Source organism: Mesocricetus auratus, unplaced genomic scaffold (genome assembly GCF_017639785.1).
Source record: "Mesocricetus auratus isolate SY011 unplaced genomic scaffold, BCM_Maur_2.0 Super-Scaffold_100020, whole genome shotgun sequence".
Classification (NCBI taxonomy): domain Eukaryota; kingdom Metazoa; phylum Chordata; class Mammalia; order Rodentia; family Cricetidae; genus Mesocricetus; species Mesocricetus auratus.
Window position 1 is genome coordinate 23,929,973 of NW_024429201.1, and position 17,728 is coordinate 23,947,700.

The following is a 17,728-nucleotide window of genomic DNA, read 5'->3' on the forward strand; positions in this document are numbered from 1 at the left end:
AAGGTGTAAACTATTCAATGAAAGAAAGATGACTGCTACCATAACACTTTATCTGAACTACCATCTACATTACTAGAACTCGAAGACATAACCCTCCATGTGTTGAAAGGCCTGGTTCTCTACTGCACACCTTAAGATTAGCGAGACAGTAAGCTGGAGTTAGAAAGTCACCACGGCGAGTAATTTGTGGTTCTTATCTTGAGATCTCAAGACTGAACATTCAGAAATTTATGGTATTTCACAAATCTAAAGCACCATCAGTTATGAACACTGTTGTTTCATGTACTACTAAGTGGGAAATGCTGCCAAGCATATCTGAAGGGCATCAGTTATGTCATGTGTCCTAATTTCAGATGGTAAAATGAAGAAAATCCTGCTCCTTGGAATCTATGAAGTACAGCTTTGTGGTACTTTGAACAAGAATGCCCTCCATGGATTCATGTATTTGAATGCATGGTGCCCAGGTGAACTATTTGGGGAAGATTCAGAGGTGTGGCCTTATTGGAGGAGGTGTGTCACTGGAGGTGGGATTGGAGGTTTCAAAAGCCCACACTATTCCCAGTTAGCTCTCTCAGCCTCTAGCCTGTGGACCACGGTGCAAGCTTTTCACTACTGTTCTGGCTCCATGGTCTGCCTGCCTGCCATGGTCCCTGACATGAGGTCACAGACTCTAACCCTCTGAAGCTGTAATTCCCCAATAAACAATCCCTCCCAAAAGTTGCTGTTATCATGGTATCTTATCATAGTAAGAAAAATGTAACTGTGACAAGTACTATATCTATTAATCTTCATTGTTACAAGAACCATATATATAAAGGAATGCTATGGAAAACAGACTGATGGATATAGGACAAGGCATAACCAGTTGCAAAGTCCTTCCATTCTGCCCGCTCGATGCTTCACACCACCTGGCCCCATCTGCACAACCCAAGAGAGCCCAGGACCTCTGTCTCTCTCCTTTTAAGAGATCGCATCTGCAGACAAGAAGCCACGCCCTAAGGCCAGCACTTCCTCGTCTGACAACCGTCTGACAAACCTCTGTAAGTCTAAAGTGTTAGAGACAGCTTGTTACATTTTTCATTGGTAAGTAATAGATTCAGGATGCAGAAAGTCATTAACGTACATATGACTTAAACAGCACATACAATATACAATATAACAACAGCAGAACACATTGTCTTCTCAAACTCTTGAGAAATATTCCCCAAGGAATACTGTATTACAAATTATAGGAGAAAAGTATAAATTAAAACAAATAGGAATTGTACAAATTATGTCCCCAGGATACATTGAACTTAAACTAGAAATGATAGCTAGAGAGTGTGCCACAATATTTACAATTTTAAAAACACTTCTAAATAATATGAACTGGTAAAAATAATGTGAAGGTTTTTAAATGAGTGGAAATGAGAATGTGTCCTTGTTTTTCTCTGCCTTCTTGACTTATTTTCACTCCTTAGCTGCTCCTACAAGCCATGTTATTCTAGAATGTCAGTGCATTTGATAGACTGTCAATCCCCTGAAATTGTGCAGATTCCCCTAAACATGAGGTCTCTGGCGTCTCTGCCTTGAATTACTCTGGAAGTCTGACTTCCAGGATTCCATCAATTCCATCTTTTTCCTGCTGATGGTCCATCAGTATACTTGCTTTCCAGGTATCTTTGATGAATTCTTTACATGCAAGAGCTTATACTTGAAGTCATACTCTAATTTCAAAACAAACATTTTAAAGGTTAAAAAAGGCATATGGTTGTTAAATGAACAAACGAGCAAACATTAAAGTGTTACAGATCACTGTGAATTGGAATCATTAATGCTATTAATGTAACCTTATCTTTTCATTTTAGCATGATTAATGTATCAATATATTACCACATTAAAAACATTTTAATTAAAATTACATTCCCACCACACAAAAATAAATTCCTTTTATTTCTCACACATTCCCATTCTTACATATGCCTGTGAGGGTTTCTTAATTTGAAAGCAAGTTTGCTTTACATTTTTTAATTACTTCTTTTATTTTTTGAGATTATAATTATAGTGTTTCTCACCTCCCTTTCCTCTCTCCAAACCATACCATGTACCTCTCCTTGCTCTTTCAGATTCATGGCCTCTTTTTTTCATTGATTATTGTTTTGTGTGTGCATGTGTGCATGTATGTATACATATTAACATATATTCCTAAATACATAAATACAACCTGCTCAGTTTGTGTAATGTTACTTGTAGGTATGCTTCCAGGGATGACCATTTGATATTAGATGGTCAGTCGGTATGCTCTTCCCTGGGAAGGTGCTCTCTCTCCCCTACCCTCTCTCCTCCTCTCTCTCTTCTCTCTGTGTCTCCTCTCCTCTTCTCTCTCTCATCTCTCTCTCTGTCTCTCTCTGTCTCTCTCTGTCTCTGTCTCTGTCTCTCTCTCTCTCTCTCAGCATTCCTTAGTTGCCTTCAAACCAAGTTTTTAAAAGTACTGTTTAAGTTGGACATGTTGGCAAATTTCTATAATCTCTCTGCTCAAGAAGTAGAGGCAAAGGGGTGACAAGTTTGAAGTCAATCTGGTTCAAGACCAGCCTGAGCTACATAGTGAGACATTGTCTCAAAAACTCAAGGGCTGGTAATGTAGCTCAGTGGTAGAATGCTTGCTTGGAATTTAGAAGGCCCAAGTTCAATACTCAGAACCATTAAAATTTTTAAATAGTCTTTGAGATGGCATAATTAAATGACTAATAAAAAATGACAAACATGAAAAACAAGTTTAACAGGGTAAGGCAGAGGCAGTTTAATAAGGATCTGTAACAGACCTAGAATGCTCTGCCCTCTCCTATGCTAATTATAACAGGTAAATTTGAATTAGGGAACCCATCTATGTAGTCTGTGTGTACATATCTTATCCTGAAACCAGGAATCAGTAAGGAAGAGTCCCCGTGCTGCAGGAACTCACACGGCAGCATTACAAATCCCACTACAGGATCTAGACTGAGTACACAGAGAAGCCTCACCGTGTCAGCATATGAAACTCTTCCCTCCTCTGACTCCTTTACTTTGAGTATCTCAGAAAACATGTTCTAATTCTTGCCAACAGCATGCTGAGAGAACAGTGGAGATCTACAAAGACTGATACAAGATAAGGCAAATTCACAAACAATTGTGTCCCTACCTAAATGTTCATCCAGCATTTGTTACTCATGTGAAGCAGCTTCAATTAGGTCAGTTCAAGGAATGGATGTTTCTGCAATGCCTAGGAACGAGATAAAGCTGAAAGTGGCAAGTTTTCATTTAAAATTGGTCTTTGTAACACTGGAACTCCTTGAAGGGACTGACCCAGACAAGGCTCATAAGTACAATAACAGCAATGTTGACACACATTGTCAGGAATCAGAGGCATCAATGCCACTGATACTTCACGAGTTTCACCTGAACATAAACTACTTTTTCCTTGACTATGGGCATAAATTCTATGGGCTATAAAAGCAGCTTAATGGTAAAGCATGTGTTTCATATGTACAAGGCCCTATGTTTGATGCCCAGCACAGAAGGTAAATAAAACAAAGAATTACATTGACATATGTTTACAGTTTAATTTTTCAGGTCCACTCTTGCTCAAAAATAGAATGAAGATGGCAGATGCGGTGGCCCACACCCATAACCCCAGCACTCTGCGAGGCTGAGGTAAGAGAACTAACATGAGCAGAAGTCAGTCTAAATTGTATGGAAAGACACTGTCTGAAAAAAAAAGATACAACAAGGGTGGGTGAATGAAAAAAGAAATGAAAAGGAAAAAAAAAAGGACCACTCCTAAATATGATGGAGGAGAAACTTTACTATAGATAAAAGGGCAGAGATTTAAAAAAAAAAAAGACCATCTAGGGGAGTCCAGAGTGGACATAACCAGGCTGATCTGGGCCATGTGGAGAGAGGGAGAGGGGAAGGAAGAGAGGAAAGAGGAGAGAGGAAGAGAGAGGAGCCACGGGCAGCAGCCAGGAAGTCAAAGTTACAAAAGGGTTGGGTGACTAAAACGCCTGAATTATATAGGGAAGAGCCTCTGGGGGAAGGGCAGCCCAAGCCCTGGGCTGCAGAGTTCAGGGTTGGGGGCCAGAGGGTATGCCAGCCTTATCCTGTACTAGGTAGGGACTGAGGGATGCTGGGAGAACCATGTTAAATAGGCACCTGAGCCATTTGTCCCATCGGAAACTTAACATCGCAGGACTTGGACTAGAGGAGGCCTCCATCCCCCTGAACTCCTGTTTCTGTGAGGGGATCTCCAAAGTTAGACAAACAGGGCTGGTTCAGTCCCCTTACACAGAGGCTGCACTGAACATGCTCAGCTCGGCCCTTTCTGGGTTTTCTCCCATGGATTTGTCTGTGACTAGAGAGAACACTCTGCTGTGGAATATTATTTTAATATGTGTTATGTTTGTTTATGCTGTAGAACATTTGTCTTAATGATGCAAAGATGTATTGCGCTCTTTTATGTTGCATTTGTTTAAGTCTGTAAGGCTGTGTTACAACACCTGTCAGAAAAACACCTGATGGTCTAATAAAGACCTGCACCGACAAAAGGGAGGCAGAAGAAAGGATGGGCGTGGCCTGCAGGCAGAGAGAATTCATAGGAGGAGAAATCTGGGAAGAGAAGGAACAAGATAGAACAAGGAGAGGAGGAGGTAGGGGCCAGTCACCCAGCCATCCATGGAGTAAGAATGAAAGTAAGATACACAGAAGTAAGAAAAGGAAAAAGCCCAGAGGCAAAAGGTAGTGGGGATAATTTAAGAAACGCTGGCAAGAAACAAGCGGAGCTAAGGCCAGAGACTTATAAGTAATAATAAGCCTCTGTCTGTGTATTTATTTGGAAGCTGAGTGGCAGGCCCCCAAAGAAAAAAGAATAAAGAGTAAACAAGAAAGGCCAATGACAACACTCTGGTCTGTCATTTGTGAGGCAAGCCTCCCTGTGAGTGGGCCGCTCCGCTGTCAGGTGCTTTGGTGTCTCTCCTCGGGAGGGAATCTGCCTGATCCAGGGGAAAGCATGAGCAAAGCTGCTTTCCCAGTGATAACTCTTCCCAGCTAGGCCCCAGTAAGCTAGTGTGTGTGCCAGCCCTCCTGTGATTCCTACATTTGTTACAAACTAGTTCCACTCTCCAAGGCACACGGGGTTAACAACATGTTTCCATGTGGAGTATTTTACAGATCGCACAGGGAACTGCTTTAAAATCCAGTGTTTCTGTTCACACAGTGCCTACCATGTGTGCACTACAGCCTCTGTTTGGATCCCCAGAATGCAATAAAAATTCAAGCATGACAGCACATTATCTCTAACACAGAGCTTGAGGGCTGAGCAGAGGCAGGAGGATCCCAGGAGACTGGTGACCAGTCCCACATTCATGAGAGACCGTGTCTTAAAAACTAAGGTGGAGAGTGATGAAAGTCACCCAGATAGACCTCTGGCCTCCACATACATACACACATACATGTACATACACACCACATATGCACACACACAAACATTTTATATGTGTGTGTGCATGTGTGTGTACGTGTGTGTGCATATATACATATAAAACATTTATGATTCTGAAACAAAAATACCCTTTATATTGGCATTTTTATTTCTTCTATATCAAATATAGCTCTCATACATTCTATTATGGCAAATTTAAATGCATGCAAATATGAGGAAGATGGTATAATAAAAGCCCCATGTACTCATCTCCTGTCTAGTAATTATGAATGCCAATACTGTCATTTGCTCCCACCAAAACCCTCCTTGCAGAATGTTTTGAAACAAATCAGAGCTGGTGTGTGTGGCTTCCTGAGGACACTGCAGGGCACCGGGCTGCTGCTGAAGCAAAGGAGGTTCTCCCGGGGTGACGTGGGGATGTGGAAAGAAATCCAGCACGTGTCACCTCAGACACTTCCTGCACCAAAGCCAAGGAAGGCGGTGAGAGACAGCTGAGGGCAACAGTGCATTTGAGAGACACGGAAAGAATATTCTCCACTGTCAGTTTTGTGCGCCAACCTGCTTGTCCCCACCGCCAAGGCTGAGCCTCCTCTCAAGGCACTGGGCAATTCAAGGGGGAAAGTTCTGGAAAGTGGGCCTCTGTGTAAGTAAACTGAGGAAGTTCCTGCTTTCTGTGGTTTTACTTTGTTGGAAATTTTTAAGGTGTAAGTTAAAACTTCAACTTACAAAATGACCTGTTTCCTCACTAATGCTGTCTTCACTGGGGAAGCCGATCTGAATTCATTTTGTTGCTCTCAAGGCGTTCTAACAGCAACACCTTACTCAATCTTCTGCACAAACAGTCGTTTTCCTTCTGAGCCCCAAGAGCGAGCAAAATTAGTGAGAACAATTGCTGGGCTCAGTGTGCACCTTCTATCTCCCATGATTCTTATCCCACATATGTACTTCATAGATATGGAGGAAATGAGATTATTGATATTTTGTTCTGGATGTGGTATTGAGATTTAGAACTCCATCTTCATTCACTATTGGCATGATAGTAATCACAAGCAGAAATCCCTCAATTAGCTGCAGTTTCACTGAGTATTTAAACATTGTATGTCTGATATTTTCCTTTGTTCTTGAAGGCAACCTGCAGTTCATTGCATAATGAATACAAACACAGACACAATCATTTGTCCAACTGAATCCACTGAATTTCAGAAAATTTCAAAGTCAACCTTAACTTTGTGTAACATCTCTCTGAAGCAGGAAATCAACTTTGTTTTAATCTTTCCACCCCCTGCCAAAGAACTCAATAGGAGCAGCGCCCCCGCCATACCACTTGGTATCCGACGCCCCCAAAGTCACTGCCTATGGAGCATTTACTTTCCCAGTGTTCTCATGTACTCAGTGGTAACATTCCTCTTGCTGTCTCTGGAAGGTTCAGGCATCATACTGGCCTGCCCTGTTACCTGGCAGAATGCACTCAGGCTACACTGTGGCCACACTCTGGCCAGCCCAGAGTTCCATGAGAACCAGTCTGCACCCAGGAGCAAAGGAGCCCTTTAAAAGACAGACCCCTGCCCACTTACGCTCTCTTATGTCTCTTTTCTTACGCTCTTCTCTCTTTTCTCTTCTCTCTCTCACGCTTCTTTTACTCTTCTCTTACCTCTCTCCCTTTAACTCTCTCTCTTCTTCCCCTCTCGCACTCCACGCCCTTTAATAAACTCTATGGTTAATGTATCTCTTGGTTCTTATTCCATCTCGCGCCTTCTAACTTAAACAAAATAACAACAATCTCCCATTGCTTTTAAGTTTATTATTAGAAGCAAGTTTCAGATAAGGTCCACATATTACAATTGTTGTACAAACTTCTAAAGCTTCTTTTATTTTATGTCTTTGTTCTTCATATGTTTTTCTTTGCAATGTGTACTGAAAAGTCTTCAGTCTTGTATTCTTAGTTTACATTTTGCTGGCTACATTCTTGTGTTGTCATTTAACATGTGCCTCTAGCTCATATTTTCAGTAGATTGACATATCTAAATCTAAAGATGTCATTAGATTCCAACTGGACCTTTTAGTAAGGTCCCTTCATAGGTGCTCTATATATTCTTATAAAAACTATGTATGTTTTCAAAACAAAGGAAATCCTTTTGTGCATGATATAAACAACCATCAATAATCATTAGATAAATTATTTCATTTGAGGAGGATCGTAGTATGAAATCCTCATCTATACCTAACATAATTATTTACAGCAGAAGGTAACTGGGCACTGGTGGCTCACGCCTTTAATCCCAGCACTCAGGAGGCAGAGGCAGGCGGATCTCTGTGAGTTCAAGACCAGCCTGGTCTACAGAGTGAGTTCCAGGACAACCTCCAAAACAATACAGAGAAACACTGTCTTGAAAAACAAACAAACAAAAAAAGAAGGTAACTGGAAAGAAACAAACAAGTATCTATCCACCCCAGCCTTCTGAAAATGCACTGTTGCCCTCAGCTGTCTCTTACCGCCTTCCTTGGCTTTGGTGCTGGCAAAGTCTACACATGCAGACTCATTCGCTAGCTCTACTCAACCATTAGTTCCCCCAGAGTATCTGTCTTCTTAGGACTCACCACAAGGAACTCACAGTCCCATTTCTTTGCCTTGTCACTCTCAACGCACTGATTGCTCTCTTCTTAAAATGCTAAATAAGCCCAAAATTTAACCACAATTGAGTTACTCATCATTAAAAACTTGCTGTTCTCTCAGTAAGATGCTACATTAGGGGTGCTGGAGACACAGCTGAACCATTAAGGACACCGACTGTTCTTGCAGAGGACCATCATTTGATTGTCATAGCCCACAGAGTGGCTCACAATTGTCTATAATTCAATTCCAGGGGATATGATGACCTCTTCGGGCCTCTGTGGTACCCAGCATGCAAGTAGTGCAAAGACATATATGCCAGTCAAATACCCATATACATAAAAATAAGGCTGAGTTCTCTTACACCCCCCACCACACACACACACGGTGCTATATTAACACAAGTTTCAATCACTGCTTTGAGTGTATCATTGCTGAGAACTCTGGTGTGTAGATATTATGCACACATTACATTCTGTTTCTCTTGTTAATCAGTTTAATTATGAAGCTCCCACCAACAAGCCTATGATGAACACATAAAAAGCTTTCTTTTCATCCCTGCATACCAGAGGTTACAAAACCATGATACTCAACGCTACTATTCTTCCTAGCCTCAATTCTTCTACAAGAAAGATTTCCCCCTCCCAAAATATTACTGATACTGATTCTAAGATGCTTTAAATAAGAAAAGTGGCTGTACAAGTTTGCACAGCCATCAGCAGTGGAGGAGTGCTCTCCTTACTCCACATCCTCTCCAGCATAAGCTGTCAGAGTTTTAATCTTAGTCATTCTGACATGTGTGAGATGGTGTCTCAGAGTTGTTTTAATTTGCATTTCTCTGATGACTAAAGGATGTTGAGCATTCATTAAGTGTCTTTCTATCTCAAGACCCAGAAATACCACTTTTGGGCATATACCCAAAGGACACACACTGACACCACAAGGATACTTGTTCAACTATGCTCAAAGTAGCATTATTCCTAGTAGCCAGAATCTAGAATAACCTAGATGCTCCTCAACCAAAGAACGGATAAGGAAAATGTGGTAGACTTATGCAATGGAGTACTACTCAGTAGTAAAAAACAATGACATCTTGAAATTTACAGGCAAATAGAACTAGAAAAGGCCATCCTGAGTGAGGTAACCCAGATCCAGAAGACAAATATAGTATGTACTCACTCATAAGTGGATATTAAACATAAAACAAAGGACAACCAGCCTACACGCCACAACCCCAGAGCACCTAGGTAACAAAGAGGACCCTAAGAGAGACACATGTGGATCCAACCAGGAAGGGGAAAAAGACAACATCTCCTGAGTACATTGGGAGCTCAATAACATTATTTTTTTAAAAGCACATAAAGATGGGAAATACAAAAAAAAAAAACAGAAGAAAAGCAGTCTAGGTCTTGATTTGGGTCTTTTATCAATTTTCAAAATGATGTTCATTCTTAGCATTCTCCTACAGAGAGCAGTAAGTTCTCTTTTTTAAGCTCATTACGAACACGTAGGATTTAGATGTGTGTGTGATGCTGTAACTCACTGCAGTTATTTCCTCATCCCCACTCAAACTCTCATACAAGTTCGTGAACTCTAGTTTGAAGACATTAAGGCAGTGACTTTCAACTAAATAAGGGTTTTTCAGCTGAGGAAGAGTGATTTGACCTGGAGGCATACAGAGCTTTATTGCTAAAAGATAGGATTTAAAGGTGAAATGTGACTACCCAAATAATGATGCTACCATATCAAGCAGCTACAATGTTCCTCCTCCCATCACCCTCTCAAACCTTGCTAACTGAACAAAATGTAGCCATACTTCTAAAATGCATTCAGATTTCATTATAGATGGCCGTGAGCCACCATGTGGTTGCTGGGAACTAAACTCAGGACCTCTGGGAGAGCAGCCAGTGCTCTTAACCTCTGAGCCATCTCTCCAGCCCTAAAATACATTCAGAAGACTAAAAGCACAACAACAAAAAAAAAGGATGGTGAGACACATGCGAATGACATGAACTTACTTTGAGTCATTCAACTAAAATACACCCTAAAACAACAAGCAGATTTACAAGTCATTTGAGAATCCTAGAACAGAACAAGGTGGGTTTTGTCTTACTGGCATTAATCGGGTTTTAACAAAATCTATTATATTACAATGAGTCAGAATGCCAGACTGGAAGGAATACACTGTAGCAACTTGCTACAAAGTCTGTGAATAACTGGCTACTAAAACTTGTGACAAAAAGGGCTCTATTTATAGCTTTTCCTAGGTATAGCTTCTTTAAAAGCTGCCCAAAGGCCCACATAACTGTGTTTATGTCATTTAAAATGAAATTGCCAACATACAATATTGGAGTCTATCAGGTCCAAATAAGCACCTTCCAGACTTCAAGAGGGGACCTGCTGGCCAGCTGTGAGGAACATGTTGCCCAACCGCCTCCAGCTGTGAACTTCAGGTCCATTTCTTTTTTTTTTTTTTTTTTGGTTTTTACAAGACAGGGTTTCTCTGTATTGTTTCAGAGGCTATCAGTCCAGCCCGGCCTCAAACTCACAGAGATCCACCTGCCTCTGCCTCCCGAGTGCTGGGATTAAAGGCGTGCGCCACCACCGCCCGGCCTTCAGGTCCATTTCGAACTCAAACTGGACTGGCTTCAACTCTCTGGGCACTAAACAAGACATTAGAATTAGGGGCATGTTCTACTTAGATGAATTTCAGCAAAAGACCATAAAGGGAAGTGACACAAACCCTCACTGTTTCCATCTAGAGAAAGCACCCAACACAAGGGGCAATCCTTCCTCCAGACTCCCCATGGGGCAGAACCAGGTCTCAGCATCCCCTGTCCAATCCTGTCTTTTTTCCTCTCTAATAATGCAAACATTTAACATATTACAGTGTTTCCACAGCAACTCAAAAATTCAAAACAGTCTGCCTCTTTAATCTGACTGACTGCCAATGATTTTTCAGTACAATTTCTAAAATTGTTTTTCTGAGAAAGGATGTTGTTCTGCTATAGCCTAGAGCCCAGTATATAGTCCGGGCTGGCTTCAAAACTTCTAGTCCCCTGCCTTGGCCTCTCTAATGCAAAAATTACAGGCATGTGTTACCTTGCTCACCTCTCTGAGCCATTCTGATTACTGATTTCTATTCTCTGAACGTGGTAAATGAAAAGGGATATTAACTTAAAAATACCTTCTTAACGGGAGAGCCCACTTTTTGTTCTCCGTAGGTTGCCAAACAACCTTAAAAATTCTGCCACACCAGCTCCCAAAAAGCACCTTTTCCTGCAGTCCGGTGCTTCATGGGTCACTGGATTCTTTTCCAGTCATGATCACCATCCTACATAAACTTGTCTGTTTCCTGGAGAAGGGAGGAATGGTCAAATGAGTGGCAGAGCAAGCCGGTCTTAGAGTGTGCCCTGAACTCAGTTTAGTGTGGTGTCAGCGATACACCGCTGCACGCAATTTCAGCACAGTCCATGTTCTGGAAGATTCCTGCTGAGGCTAGCCTTCTGAAGAAGATCTCCCAATCAATATGACCCTCACTTTGTGTTCAAAAAAATACCAAAGGAGAAGAAAAGGCCGCTGTCTGTTAGGTGATATACAGGATTTATCTGGTATCTTCAAAAACCAATCGAGAAAATTTTCCACTCACTGATTTTAGGTGAGCCACCAAGAAAACAAGAAAATCCCTCTGCAAAATTTTCAATCAGATGACATTATCTAAAGACATGAAGCGTGAAACCTGGATTACAATAGCTGACCAACTAGAATGTAACACCTACAAAAACTACAAATAAATAAATAAAAAGTATAACACAGAGAATTTATTTAAAAAGTAAGTATTTTCTGGAATTTGGCAGTGTACTAAAACAAATATAATCCCAACTGAACTATTAGGAATGAAAACATCCCATCAACAGGCACAACATTACTTAATAAATTTTTTAAAAGCACTTTGGGGGCTGGGCACATGGCTCAGCTGGTACAATGTTTGTCTGGAATGCATGAACCCTCCAATCTCCAATACAGGTGTGAGGGGAAGAGCTCCACTCTTTAACAGTAAAGTCACTGAGATCTAATTATTCTCCTAATATTGTAAAGAATAGATTTTTCATATATTTGTTATATCTCTATTTTTGAGAATTTTTTGCTACAGAATAAAATTTTTAAAGAACATAGAAATTCAATGTTCTACAGGTCCGCAATTGAGTTTTTTTAACTACATGTAAATTTTGATACATTAGTGATTTGATCAGAAATAATTCAAAGTGATTCTTGAAGATCTGTGACCACTGTACTGCTAAAGGCAAAAGGCTAGCCATTCTAGACACTGAGATTTACTGTGGCACATAGCAAACAAGGCCATAATTTACCCCCTACTCCTACAGTCACCATGTACAACAGGACCTAGTAGTCCACACATGGATTTTAGAACTCCTTAAGGCCTATGTAATAGTGACTAGAAGTTATTATCTGGATGTGTTTAACCCAGCAACTTATGAGGATAAAATATGATACATGAAACCTTCAGTTATCCAAAAACTCTACCTTTGCAGTAATGCCGTTTCCCACAGAAATGGTTGCTTAAACAGGTGAATATTATACTTCCGAACTATAGTGAAAACAAATATTAACCAAAGTCTCAAGCAGGTTATGTATACTTCCATGCCGTGCCTTGGTTGTCTTCCGGTACAATAAGAAAACAATGCAATCTGGCTAGTAACATACTGTACAAGTATTTTGTTGGTCTTGGCCCTCAGTTCCTAGAAGTGGCCCTCTGAATCCCTGAAATTTCTGTAGTGACAAAAGTGGCTCCAATATTCATGCTAACGGCTGATGTGGTGTCGAAGGGGGTGGGCTATGCTGAAGAGGTGGGCCGTGAGAAGTCCTGGGCTTTGCGACACCAAGGAGAGCAGACCAGAAGCTCTGTGATTAGGAAGACTCACCGCACAAACCTACACAACGGCACCCCACTCAAATCCTGCAAGCCCAGCATTCCAGTGAGCATCCATCTTGGCAGTACACACAATATATCAGGAAGACAGCAATCCCTGAGGACCTGGAGGCTCTGCACTTGGGACTCAGCCTCCCTCCGTGCAATCTACCCAGCAGATCTTGATTTCTAAGTTATAATAAGACTGTAACCATTAGTATAATTCTTTGCTGAGTCCTTCCATGAATTTTCAAACCCTCGGGAGCAGTTGGGATTTGTAGCTAGCTGGTCAGAAGTGCAGATGAAGTGGAGACACAGGCGACGGCTGGTGTTGGAGGTGAGAGGAATGCTGGGAAGAACTCTATCTCTGAAACTTGGTCTCATGTCACTTGTGTCACAATTAAACTACACACAATAAAAATGTGAAAAGACAGTCAACAGACAGCAGTATGAGGGTTACAGTAGTCACAGCTGCAGTCACTCGGGAGCTCAGAGAAAAACAGCAGTGAAATCACAGAGGGGTTGCAGGGCCAGCAGAGCCAGGCCAGGTCAGGGTGGGCTGCAGGCCAGGTCAGGGTGGGCTGCAGGCCAGGTTAGGGTGGGCTGCAGGCCAGGTTAGGGTGGGCTGCAGGTCAGGTTAGGGTGGGCTGCAGGCCAGGTTAGGGTGGGCTGCAGGCCAGGTTAGGGTGGGCTGCAGGTCAGGTCAGGGTGGGCTGCAGGCCAGGTTAGGGTGGGCTGCAGGCCAGGTTAGGGTGGGCTGCAGGCCAGGTTAGGGTGGGCTGCAGGTCAGGTCAGGGTGGGCTGCAGGCCAGGTGCTTAATAAGCTGGGGAGTCGTTCACTCATTCAACAGCTATGTTAATAACAAGTAAGAGCAAAGTCCTCACTCTCATGGCACTTCCAGATCAGGTTCAGAAATGACACCATCAGTGATGCAGCTGCAGCTAAACCAGCTTAGTGATAAGCTAAGTACTCCGCCCCAGACCTGAACACCTTTGTCTCCACTTACAAATATGGTAAGCTGGTAAACACGGCTTCCCAGGAGCTGGAGAATGATGTATCGTTTAAAGAGGTTCATCAATGACAGAAATCCAAGTTAAAACCTTACTTTACCTTCCACTAAATCAGCATATATAGCAGGCTTTCTTTTGGGCCACCAATCGTCTCCCAAATCATGGCACAGAGACTTACTAGTTAGGAATGCTTGGCCTCATCATTTGCTGGCCCCAATAGCTCTAATAACTTACTTTAACCTGCTTCTCTTCATCTACATTTTGCCTCCGGCTTTTTACCTCTCTTCACTCTGTATGTCCTACTCTGTGTCTGTCTGTCTGGTAGCTACCTGGCTGGCTGCCCCTTTGTCTCCCTCTTTCTCCCTCCTTCTCTCCTCTCTCCTCTCCCTCAAACCTAGATTTCTCCTCCTACTTGTTCTCTCTGCCCACCAGCCCCACCTATCCCTCTACTGCCCAGCTATTGGCCATTCGGCTTTTTATTAAGCCAATCAGGTGTCTTAGGCAGGCAAGGAAAAACTTTACAAAAACTATGTAAAAAGCAATGCATCTTTACATAGTTAAGGTAATATTCCACCACATAAACACATGTGACACATCTTTGCCTAGCTAAAGTAATATGCCACAACAAGCATATCCTAGCAGATACCTAATATTTAAACACCATATTTTTCCTCAGATTTGACAGCTATAAAATCAAATCCTTAAGGGCATTTGCTTCTTCTAAGCCAGTAAGAATATTTCTAAAACCTCATGACAACTTTTTTCCAAAACACCAAGTAAAAAAGCAAATAAATGTAATCCAAAAGTCTGCAGACATGACAAGGTGACACTGGGGTTAACCACATTTTCAAGAGTTCAAAGTCCATTTCAACTTTCTACTTTCAGTTGCTTGAGTTTCTCCAGTTATCATCAGAATCTTGATATTTTGTTTTTTTTTTTTTACAAAAGATGAATTAATTTTGAAGGTGTTTTTTTTAACAGAAACGCTCTAACACATCTTTCTAAGCAGTGGCCACTCGCCAGGGTAAGTCTCTTACCTGTTGTCATCCAGCTGCAACAGGAACCGGACAATGTCTCGATGGGCTTTCAGGACCAGCAGCTCAGTGTAGGGGTTTTGACTTTGGTCTTCTCCTATTGTCTGCAAAGCAGCTTTCTTGTAATAGAAAAAAAACAAAGCAAAATCAGAAAGACAAAATGATTTACAACTGTATGGTATCCGTGTAAGAACAGAAGATTTTAAAAGACACAGGATAATACACTCTAATAGTAATACATATACATGTTCCTATACTATCAGGTGGATTATTTGCATTCTTCATGGAATTATTTCTCTTACCAAAATCTTCAGTATTTTAAAGCCACAGTAAACTTACAAACAGTAAATTTTATTTTGTTGAGTCTCAATAAGCCTGACTTTAAAACTATTGAGTCAAACCCACTCATTTTTTTAAGGAGCGTTTCTCAATCAAAATTTGTTGGAGACCACAGTGATAGCTCAGCAGGTAAAGGCACTTGTCACAAGTCTAAGTCCCAAGTTCATCCCTGGGCCCTCAAGATGGAAAGAAAGAATGAACTCATACAATGGTTTGGTTTGGGTTGGTTGTAAATCACAGCGTCAATGACAAACCTGAGTTAAAACTGCCAAGTTGTTCACAATAACCCTAATTGTAAAAATGCTTCCTATGAGAAAAAAAAATGCAACACAGATTGTTTCAGGTGGCACATGAAACAAATTTCAGATGAGGTGGCAAAATCATTTTACTATTTCAAGTATAAGTAAGTGTGGCAATGAGACCATACGCATACCAAATACACAGAAATCATTTTCTTGACTTGGTTTTTCGAAAAGCAACTAGTGAATTCCACAATCCTTAAGCAAATGCCAGTCGATGTCTTCAAGAGAGTCAGTCACCCCTGCTTCTCTAAATTGACACGAGGTGGCCCTGAGCAGCCCTACAGTCCCCCAGGCTACTTGCTCGCCACAGTGCCCCGCCCCTCAGCCGGCCCCGCCCCGCCCCTCTACCGGCCCACCACGCCTCTCAGCTGGCCCCGCCCCGCCCCTCAGCCGGCCCTATCACGCCCCTCGGCCTGGCCCCGCCCCGCGGCCTGGACCCGCCCCGCAGCCAGCCCGGCCCGCGCGGATTACCTCGGCTAGGCCCTGCGGCTCGCGGCCTCCCCCCGATCAGCCAGCGCAGCATTGCTCCCGGAGCGTCCGCCGCCCAAGCTCCGAAGGCCGGCGCAGCGCAGTCGCTGGTGCTGCCGCCCGGTGAGCCAGGGGCGAGGCAGCGGGAAAACTGAAGTCTAGTTCGGGAGCCCACACGGAAAGCCGCGGCGGCGGAGGCGAAGGTTCCGCAGCCCCAGTGAGCACGCGCGTGGGTGCCGTGCGGTTGGCGCAAGAGCTCAGATCGTTCGGGCGCCCCCTGGTGGACGTGCACTGCGGCCACCACACTAGAGGCCTGCGCTGGTCCACATCCTGGGATGCCCCCTGGAATGTGCGCTAGGAAACCTCCCAAGAGCCAGATGGAGGAGGTGTGCCTGAAATAGACTTGCTGCACTGGAACGAATCTAGTGGTGCTCTTGTAAACCAAAAAAGCGGCCAAAATGTGAGCTACAGTACAAATATTGTGTCATGCGGTCTGCATAAATGCTCATAGTAACCCTAACATTTCCCTCTTTATAGATCAAGAAACTAAAGTGCTTAAAGATTAGGTAATTTGTCTAAAAAGACAGTAAGCTGGCAATGATGGAATTAAGACCTAACCTGTAAACTTTAAAACCTTGCTCTTAACTATAGCCTATACAACTGTAGCCAAAACAGAAAGTAAAAGCAAAGCAATCCTGTCCCTCACTCCCTTCCTGGAGATGCTTTGCCTATGCTGCTGTAATACTGAGCAGTATTTCTAGCCCCAAACATTCTATGTCAACCACCGAATTTTCTTAATAATAGCCAGAGGGCTGTGATTATACACTGGCTTTGTTATCAAAAATTACCTGGACAGCTTTTGAAAAGGTAGGGTTCAGGCTTCCATGTCAAACTTAGAAAAGCAATATTATCTGTGGTTGGAGCGTAGAAATCAGGGTTTGGGGGAAGTTCATTGGGTGAGTCTCCAGAGTAGCAAGGCTTGAGAATTACTGCTCTAATACACACACACAAATGTGTTGGTTAAAGTTCTCACACAGTTGTGAATTTGTTAGGTTCAAATGAGGCTTCTTGCAGTAAACTTCAGTGAGGAACCTATGTAAATGTCCCATCCAGTGCATTATATATGGGATATAGATGTCCTGAGACACAATAAAGATCACAAAAACTATCACCTTTAGGGACAAAGCAGAAAGGCCTAGGCAAAAGTAAGACTGGGCTATACATTCCACTTAAATATATTAGATTTGATCAGCTGTTCAAGTTGTCAGGACCTCTTCATTCTAAGTGCACTCTGAGAAAAAAACAAAACAAAAAACTCCCAAAGTCTGTTGCTTTTCACACCACTGTGACCAAATATCTAACAGAGACAACTTAGCAGGAGGGAGAAGCTGTTAAGTTTAGTTTAGTTCATGGTTCCATAGATGTCAGTCCATCAAGGTAGGAAGAGCAAAGTAAACCGAGGCAGATTACACCAGGGCAGGCCGAGGAAACAGTGCTCAGCTGCCTCTCCTCCCCCGGCCCGCAGAATGGTGATACCCAGGTTGAAGGCAGACTTTTCTCTACAGTTAATTCTCTCTAAAA

General features: G+C 42.5%; 1 protein-coding gene across 1 annotated transcript in view; it reads right to left on the reverse strand.

Annotated features, from left to right (window-relative positions):
* Wdr41 (WD repeat domain 41) overlaps positions 1-16,345 on the reverse strand; it is a 49,985-nt gene extending 33,640 nt beyond the window's left edge. Inside the window, 3 exon segments of the mRNA XM_013126224.3 lie at positions 15,042-15,157; positions 16,151-16,183; positions 16,185-16,345. Of these exon segments, the coding sequence (XP_012981678.1) occupies positions 15,042-15,157; positions 16,151-16,183; positions 16,185-16,202 (167 nt within the window). The 5' untranslated portion in view covers positions 16,203-16,345.
* Positions 16,346-17,728: the final 1,383 nt, after the last annotated feature.